General features: G+C 34.0%; 1 protein-coding gene across 1 annotated transcript in view; it reads left to right on the top strand.

The window, feature by feature from the left end:
• Window positions 1–9,139, top strand: part of LOC110101879 (probable protein S-acyltransferase 12) — a 25,719-nt gene extending 16,580 nt beyond the window's left edge. The window contains exons 3-7 of the mRNA XM_020829970.2: window positions 2,952–3,043; window positions 7,597–7,723; window positions 7,798–7,883; window positions 8,635–8,700; window positions 8,770–9,139. Of these exons, the coding sequence (XP_020685629.1) occupies window positions 2,952–3,043; window positions 7,597–7,723; window positions 7,798–7,883; window positions 8,635–8,700; window positions 8,770–8,886 (488 nt within the window). The 3' untranslated portion in view covers window positions 8,887–9,139. The remainder of the gene's footprint in view (window positions 1–2,951; window positions 3,044–7,596; window positions 7,724–7,797; window positions 7,884–8,634; window positions 8,701–8,769) is intronic.
• Window positions 9,140–9,457: the final 318 nt, after the last annotated feature.

Here is a 9,457-nt window from a genome sequence, read left to right on the forward strand (position 1 = left end):
TATATATATCTATATATATATATATATACAAGTTTAATATATTTGGATACCTATTAGCTCCATATTCAAAATTGAAATCCATGTGCTCAATCCTTTTCGAACCCATCCTAAACTTAATCAAATGATTAAACGATTATATTTAAAGCCCAAACTACCTCTAAAATTTTGTTCATACTTGGGAAAATACCTTTCTATAGCCATTATCCAAGTGTATAGCCAGAAAAGATCCTCATCATAACTTCAAAATAACCATACTTGTAAAATCTCCTAGTGTTTGACAAGCTTTTTTGCTTCTCCTCTCTTCTTGAGAGAGAACCTTGAAAGGGAGCCATTTTTAGAGCATTTTACATTCAAGTGAAGATTGAAGAAGTACTCTAGCAGTTAAGCTTGTTGCTTGTGAAAATGGAGAAGAATTTTATCCACAAAATAGATAAATCTCTTCTCCTCTTTTTATTTTGTTAATTGTACTTATGTTCTCGTATTACAAATTGGTTTCAAAGCTTTAGATTTGTTGGTGAAATCTTTGTTTAGAAAGCTTGGGATAAGCTTGTTGATTGAGAAAATGGAGAAGAATTTTATCCACAAAATAGATAAATCTCTTCTCCTCTTTTTATTTTGTTAATTGTACTTATGTTCTCGTATTACAAATTGGTTTCAAAGCTTTAGATTTGTTGGTGAAATCTTTGTTTAGAAAGCTTGGGAGCTTTTTAAAATCCAAGGATTTTTCTAGATGGTGGATGAATGCGGTTGGTGCTGAACGATTTGAAATATTTTATATGCTTTACTTTCTTGTTTTTTTCACTGTGTATTTTATTCTATTTATTTGCTTATTTATGTCATTGATCTTAAATTCACATTTTTTAAAACAATGGTGAAATAGATGGGGACATTATTAGTAGAATTGAAGTTGGATGGTTGAAGTGGAGGAATGCTTCGGGCATGTTGTTTGATAGAAAAATATCCCTTCAAACTTAAGGGAAAATTTTATAGGATGATGGTGAGACCTGCAATGCTTTATGGCTTAAAATGTTGGTCATTAAAAGAGAAGATAATTTTTTTTTAAGTATTTTAGAGATGAGAATGCTCATGGATGATTGGCTTTGCACTTAGGGATGGAATGTGAAACGATTCAAACGAGTATATGCACGAAAAAGTTAAGAGTAGCTCCAGTGGCCTATGAGATTAGAGAGAGTTGCCTTTTATGGTTTGGTAGCATAAAACGTCGCCCTTTTGATGATCCTGTTAAGAGAGTAGATGTTTTAGATCCGACCTATGTTAAGAAAGGTAGAGGTAGAACTAAAAAGACTTAATTAAAAATGATTTTTTTATTTGATTTAAATAAGAATTTGACTCTTATTAGGACAATAGATAAAAAAGATTCATATAGCCGACCCCATGTAGTGGGATAAAGGCTTGTTGATCTTCTTGTATTTTAAATTTACATTCATCACTCAAATCACATGTGCTATCTAATCCTATTATTGAGATATTTAACTATTCTTAAGAATGTCAATGAAAGTTTTAATTATTATATTCTCAACATTGTTTCTATCCAATAAGTCTTCTATTTCGATCAAACATTTTTTGAACACTTTTTCGAGACTGTAACAAGATTGACATTGGAGGCTTCCTTTGTGGTGTTGTTTGTTCTCAACATCTTACATTCCATTTATATCTTCACATCTTTTATCAACAACTCCCCTTGTAGTTTCCTGTTAGGTTTTCTATTTGGTCATGTTGTTTTGTTGTGTTTATTTCAAGAATTCCTTATTCTATTGAAATCAATAAATTATGCTGCAGTGCTTGCTTTTTGAGAATTATAATATGATTTTTTTAGTTATTGTAAATAGGATCCAATCGAAAGTAGAGGAATTGTATGATGAATGATTTTTTTTTTGGATATGCAAAATCCTTCTCCTTTTTAGATATCATTCCTTGATCAAATATGAGACTTGAATTTTAGGAATTTATCTCCTCTTACGAAAGTTTAAAGCCTTCTTTTTTGGCAGCTTCTTTCTCTTTTATTTCTTTTTCCCTCATACACTTTTCATTATTTGTTGAAAGTGAGAATGTATTTAGACAAATTTGCTATTATATTGATTTCCTTTGGTTGTGTAAATTCAATTATGTATATGGATTTTGTTATTTTGTATTTTTGTATTTTTGTTATAATAAGGCCATGCGTCTGTTTTTTGAATTGGATGCTCTCTTTCCCTTCTTTCATTGAAGGTAAGTATGTAGTTGTCTTGTATTAATAGTTGTGTTACGAGAATATATTATGCTTGTTTTGTTTTTTTCTACTTCACATATTCAATTTGTATTAGAAATCTTAGACCCTAATCGTCCTATATGGTATGTCTACTGGGTGACAGAAGCTCCTTCAAAATTCATATATTTTCAAATTCTTGGGATAAATTTTGAATTATATTGAGTTGTACGGAAACATTTTAAGGCTGTCAAATTTGCTAATCCCCATAGTTTCATGTTGCATGTCCTTTCGTTTATTTCAAGAATTTTGCTGTTGTATTTCATCGCCATGCTTGAGAAAAAACATTATGCTTGTGTACTAAGAAGCTGATTTACACTTTTATCCAACCTTATACCTCTTTCTTGCTCCTCTCTCTTTCAAAAATTGTTTCGTTTCTTCTCTTCCCCTAATTTATGTCATTCCAGCTGCTTCTCGGTCACGTTTGATTGTTCTTTGTTATTCATCTTATGCTTTCTATTGCAGATCATTTTTCTCTCTGATTTTGCTTATGCAATATCTCAAAAATGTTTTGGGTGTTCAGAACAATTTCAAAAAAGGAACGTGTTTCTTCTATGGAGAATTATGATTGCTTCTCTTTTATAAGTTTGATTTGTTTTCTTGTTCATTTCTTTGCCAAGTATCCTTTCTTATTTAGGGCAGTAGCACTTTTTTGGAATTTTATTTTATATTTGCATCTTTGTAGGTCAGAGATGCGTGCTTAAGATGGATCATCATTGCGTATGGGTTGTCAACTGTGTTGGTGCGCGCAACTATAAATTCTTTCTTCTATTTCTGGTATAACAGAATTCTTTGTTTTCTGTTCGTTATAGTTCTATACCAACTTGGAAAGCTTCGTTAATGCTGCCATACGGTTGCATGTTTTCATAAATGACATTTTAAACCTCAGCATACTCGGTGGACATTAAATAGATTTCTAGCAAAGTCTTCATCATTTTATTATTGGAATGACATCATTGGTCCAACTTATTTTCAGAGGAACCAAAAAAAGTTATCTTCTAGCATATCTTGCAGTGAAACAGGAAAAAAATAAGGAGAAGATTAGCAAAAAATAAATTTATAGTTAAGGTAGCAACAACGTTTTACAAGGCGAAATCGGGAATCGAGGCGTTTTGGCTAAAGCAAGGCGAGGCGTAAGCTTAAAAAATGATAAAAATAAAGTAATTTAAAATTATGAATAATGACAAAAAATAACAAAATATTATGTCAATTATGAATTTAATGATTTGTTCAAAGATAATATTAGTATATTACTGGAAAAGAATATTTAAAATAAACTCACTTAAAAATAAAACATCCATTTAGGATCAAGACCCAATGCAGGCTCATCATCACTTTGATTGTCTTCAGAAGAATCTTCATAATTAATGTCAAAGTCATCCTCAAACTCTTCTTCATCTATAATATTTTTTCATTAATCCCCCATATCAGTTAATATTTTATTAGCTCTAGAATGAAATAATAATAGCATAAAAAATAATTCATTATATTTAAGAATATATTTGAATTTTTTTGAAGCTCCAATCTCACTTTGTTTCTTTCTTTTATATATATGAGTAGTTGATTCATTGTCTTCATTTACATGAGTTTTTCCTTCTGCTTCAACTACAGAAACATCAACATTATTAGGAGTAATCCATTCATCATCAAATTGTAAATCATCAACAAGTAAAATGTCAATTTCATTATCAATGCTTCCCTGCTTCTATAATTTGAGATGTCTATCTTTCAGTTTTTTGTTAAACATAACATAAACTAGTTTGTTCATTCAATCTGTCACCAATCGATTTTTTCTCTTAGTACGAATTTGATTGAAGATGCTCCAATTACGTTCGCATGCAGAAGCCGAACATGTCAGGCTAAGAACTTTAACTGCAAAAACTTTTAATTCAGGAACATCATCTCGAAACTGACTCTACCAACGTTCTACATGAAAATGAATAGTATTTTATGAATATTGATTGAAGTAGAAGACTTGAACATAAATATTAAAATTAAAATTATAAATATATAAATTATAAACATACCAGGAGATCGTGTTTTGTAGCATACTTGTGCTGCTCTACCAAAATGAATCATTTTTCATAACAATTTTTTTTACCTATTTTCCTTCTTGTTTTTTTATCCATGAATTTTTATCCTATTCTTCAGAAGCAAGCATAACTTTCAAAGGTTGCCTTAACTCTTTGAATCTCTACAATGTTAAATATGCAGTAGCAAATCTTATAACAGCATGTATAATAATTTCCTTGTTAGTGAATTTTCTCATCAAATTGAGTTCCCAAGAATGATTGTATATGAACTTACTAATAAATTTGGCCTTCAATAGGGCTGATTTATGCTAAGGCAACTGTCCCAGCCTCTCAAGCATTAAATCAATGCAATGTGCGGTACAATGAGTCCACTAAAGGTGAGGCCTCTTCTCCATTACCATTCTCCCTGCAGCTTTATATGCACTTGCATTATTAGTAACAACTTATACTACTAAAGCATCACCCACTTCCTTAACAACTTCATCCAACATTTCAAACAATAATTGTGCATCCTTTACAAAACTTGAAGTATCCACTAATTTTAGAAAAACTGTTCCATATGGATTGTTGACCAAAAAATTAATAATACTTATATGTCGAATATCTGACCAACCATCTAACATTATTGTGACTCCTGTCTCAATCCAAGTCTTCTTAATATCATTCACCATTTTTGAAGTTGTATTGACCTCCTTATTTAGCATCCAAGTCCTCAGTTCATACATGCTTGGAAGTTGTAGTCCTCTTCCATAGCTTCCAACATATTGTAACATATTGATCCATGACGGACTCCTAACACCATTAAATGGAATCCCATTTTCATAGATGAATCTAGCGATATCCAAACAAACTCTGTTCCTGAGTTCTTTTGTAGCAGTAGGAGGCTCAAGATCCTGAGTGTTTATGTTATCCTCGTTATCAATATTCATCATAAATCTATCCATGGAACCCCGAGTGCCTCGGTTAGAAGAAACTAGATTGCTTGCACTACTAGAACCTTCATGCTGTGATCCATAGTAAGAAGTGTTTCCTATCATCTATTCCATATTTCTTTATGTGACCTCTTTTATGGTGGCAAACTTCTTTAAATAATATGTACATTCCTTTTTCACCTCATCAGGTACTTTTGCACATGTTCCCACATTGACATGAGTGCATGCTAGATGATCCTTCAACCTCTTGACGCCATCAGTTATGCATTTCTCATAGAAATTACATTTCATGTAAACATATCCCTTCTTTGCACCTTCGCCTGACACTTCAACTTGAGTTTCATATTTCCATACAGGATCTTTCCTTCTTATGCCACTAGTCATGCTAATAATTTATAGAAATAAATAATCAACATCAAATTAATGATATATACAAGATTTTTATTTATTCACAGGCAAAGAAATCACAACACAAAATCAACAATATGACAGATTTTAACAATTATTTGTACTTCCAATAATAAGACAACATGAATACAACAATATACTGGTCTGCCGGGGGTCCAAGGGGGCGTTGCCCCCTGGCAGGATTCGACCTTGAAATTCTGCTTGTTTTTAAGTTTGTAAGTTGTTTGTATGGAAAGATACCGAGCGGTACCGAGCATGTACCACTACATGCTCGGTTCTGAGCATATACTGCTAGGTATCGCTAGGTACTGCTAGGTATCACTAGGTACATGCTTAGTACTACTAGGTATCGCTAGGTACATGCTCGGTACCGAGCATGTACCTAGCAGTATCGAGCATGTACTGAGCAGACGAATGAAAGAAAGCCGAATCAGGAGTTATTCAAGCTTTCGTTACTGCACGTCAAAGTCAAGGTCCACAACACTGCTCATCTGCTCTTCCGACCTAACCAAGGCCCGAACGTTTCTTGCACTCACAACTTCGGCTTCGTTTCCTTCTCTCGAAACCATTATTGCTTTCGGCTTCGTTTCCTGCGTCGTCTCCTTCCGACTTCGTCTCCTGCACTCACGGCTTCGTCTCCTTCCCAAGGTATCGTCGTAAGGCTGGTATCATTGTCTGTATTCTTTGAACCAAGTTCAGTAATCCTGTCTATATTCACAATGGTCACTTGAGTTAGACATGCTAATTAAGGTTTCGTTTGGGACATCTTTCTTACGGCTTTTTAAAGCAGCTTCTAGTTAAAAAAAAATTGTATTAAAAAGCTGCTTTACAAAGCAATAAGAAAGATGTCCCAAACGAAACCTAAATTTGCATTTTGCATGTTACTTCAAAGCATATGAGTTTTTCCTATTTGTATTTTCTCTACAAGGCCTGGTGATAAAACTCGAGCATATGAGAACATTGTACGACTTTGAAAAACTTCAAACTTTTTGGAATCTTTTATTGAGGAACATTTGTGATGAAAGAAACTGGCTGTCGGGAATTATAAGCATTGTTATGCTAGTCTAGATAATGTGAAGTAAACTAGTTATTATCAAAGGATGGCAAACAGCCAAATTGGCTTAAGCTTGTAAAAATTAGTGCGAGTGTTTAGACCTATCAAATTGGGCTCAGGCCTTCGAATTCTGTCCTAGCCAAACATAACTTATTTATGCCAACGAAAGATTGGCAAACAAAATTTATTTATTTCAGCAAAAAACTGAAAGTCTGAAACTTTTATTACTAAATAGTATTTTTGGTGAAATTGGAGACATTATGATAGGACTTGATGATCAAAACATCACACAACAATATAAAAGAACAACAACTTTTTCCAAATAGATCTAGAAATAACACAAACGGAGCTGTTTTTTTTACTAATTTCCAAACAAAGCAAGATAAGATACAAGTTGATTCATTGTTAAAGAGGTGAATCGTCTCTCTCACAATTCCTAGCAGCTACTAGGAACCCAAATACCTCCAAAAATTAATGCAGAAATTCAAAACATAACATAAAAACCCCCATTCCACTATAATCTCCCCTATTAAGCCGCTCAAATCCCCTAATAAATGTACCTTACATCTTTACCAAAGAGTCCCCTCTTTTCCAAAGAGTTCTTCACAAAGCCTCTTCTCCTATAGGTGATTAAAGAGGTCCTGGGCCCCTCCTGGGCCCCACCTGGGCAGCTGGACTGCTTCTGCCAGCTGCATCACATTAACATCCAAATGTTAGTTTGGTAAAAATGTTTGTTAGTAGTTTTAAGTATTCTTTCAGTTGAATTTATTATTTTCTTACAAGTGACACAAGCTATGTACATAGGATTTTGGTTGAAATTTACAAAAGTAGTGTGGCTAGCTGCTTGTTGCTAAGCACCATCCTGTTGGGTGAGCTTTCCTGAGTTAATTGTTATCTTTTCAGTTTTATACTTTCCTTGAGACAGTCTTGGATTCTCTTGCACTTCTTCCACATTTTATAAAATTCTTTGGAGATGCTCGTAACCATTCTGGCTCACCTGGAAATCTTGCTGTCACCTTTCTTTCTTTTGGTAAGCCTGGTTGAAGCTATAGGTCAAATTTCTGCACGGACGCTGTTCTCATGGGCTCTTCATTCTTTATGCAGTGCTTAATGTGGCCTTCGCACTGAGTCTACTTTGTTTTGTGGTTATGCACACATCTCTGGTATTAAGCAATACCACCACTATAGAGGTACCTACCTGTTAAATCGCTGCGCTGAATATTAAGTTTTTCGCTGTGGCTATTCATATTTTTTGTATGATGCTTACCAGAGTTATTTTTGTTGAAATCATTTCCGCTTGATAAGTTCAGCATATGCTTGACAACAAGCATGCAAAATGTGACCATGTAAGGTTTATTAGAAAATAATTCATTTTTTAATCTGTATATGCTGGACCTATGCTTTTCACACCGAATTGGGAATCTAGCTTTCGGGATTGGCTTGACTTTCTCACCTTAAAGGGGGGACTCGCTACTTGCTAATGAGCTTGCTAAAGGTTTTTTCGCAAATTGAAACGTTTGCGTGGTAGAACCTCCAGCAGAGGCAAAGATTAGTGAGCATAATCGCTTTATGCTAGCTTGCTCACTTTGTTCTGTTACCTTGTGCACAAAAACTCATCTCTTGGAAGCAAAGTTTCATAGCCCGTTCAGAAGCGGAGTATCGCGCTATGGCGATTTGAGTATGAGTAGTTGAGATAGTTGAGATGCTTTTTCTATGAAATGGGTATAAGTCCTCATCCTCACCCACACCTATGTTTTGCGACAAGGCAATAGCTTTCCTTTTTCCATAACTCGGTTTGGAATGAAAGGAAAACTTTTCACTTTCTTCGAAAAGAATTTTTGCTTTTCTTCGAAGAAACTCTCGCCTTGAACTTATGCCAGTACATTTCAACGCTTCGCACCTTTCTTTACAAAAACATATTTTCACCCGTTCTTTGTTCAGGTTTATGAGAAGAAGAAAGCGGTTGAGTGGAAATACGACCTGGGGAAGAGGAAGAATTTTGAGCAGGTACCTTATTCGACTTGGAAACTTTAATATATTCAATTTCCTGATTGTTTTCCCCGACCTGTGTTTCAGGTTTTTGGCTCAAACAAATTGTTTTGGTTCTTCCCATTGTTTTCAAAGAATGATTTACATGATGTGCCTGCACTACATGGCTTGGACTTCCCTACCCATTCAGATATTGAAGTGTGAGAACTGGTAAGATCAAACGAATATCTTACATGTGGGTTGATTTTTGAATTCTGTACAGATGTGTAGCAATACTAGTGGTGTACTTAGACGTTGAAGTAGATTTAATTTATTCTTCCTGGAGCTAATAAAATCTCTTCGATGTTTAATACTATCACTTCTGTTCTTCAATTCTTAAAACTGCCACTCAGTTTCATATAAGTCTTCTTAATCAGCTCTCCATTTCTCTTAGTTATTAACTGTTTATAGTTTCATAGTTTATCACCTCCCAAAGATTTCTAGTGAAATTTCAGTGGGTAATTTCGTTCTTGTACCTAAAGCAAATCTTAAGGGTCCATGGCGCTAATTTGTCTGCTCAAATTGGCTCTTCAATTAGCAGAAGCTTGATCATTATCAAACAAAATGATTCTAGAAACATTTAAATGGTCATAATTTGTGCAGTGATGATCTAGAAAATAGTTACTTTGTGATCTTTCTTTTGGATAACTTCCTGTTGCAGGAAATAGTGCAAATCCTTGATAGCTGAATGTCTTTGTATTTTGAACTGTGGAGATGTCATGAATTTTAAACGAGG

Source organism: Dendrobium catenatum, unplaced genomic scaffold, assembly GCF_001605985.2.
Source record: "Dendrobium catenatum unplaced genomic scaffold, ASM160598v2 fragScaff_scaffold_974, whole genome shotgun sequence".
NCBI lineage: Eukaryota > Viridiplantae > Streptophyta > Magnoliopsida > Asparagales > Orchidaceae > Dendrobium > Dendrobium catenatum.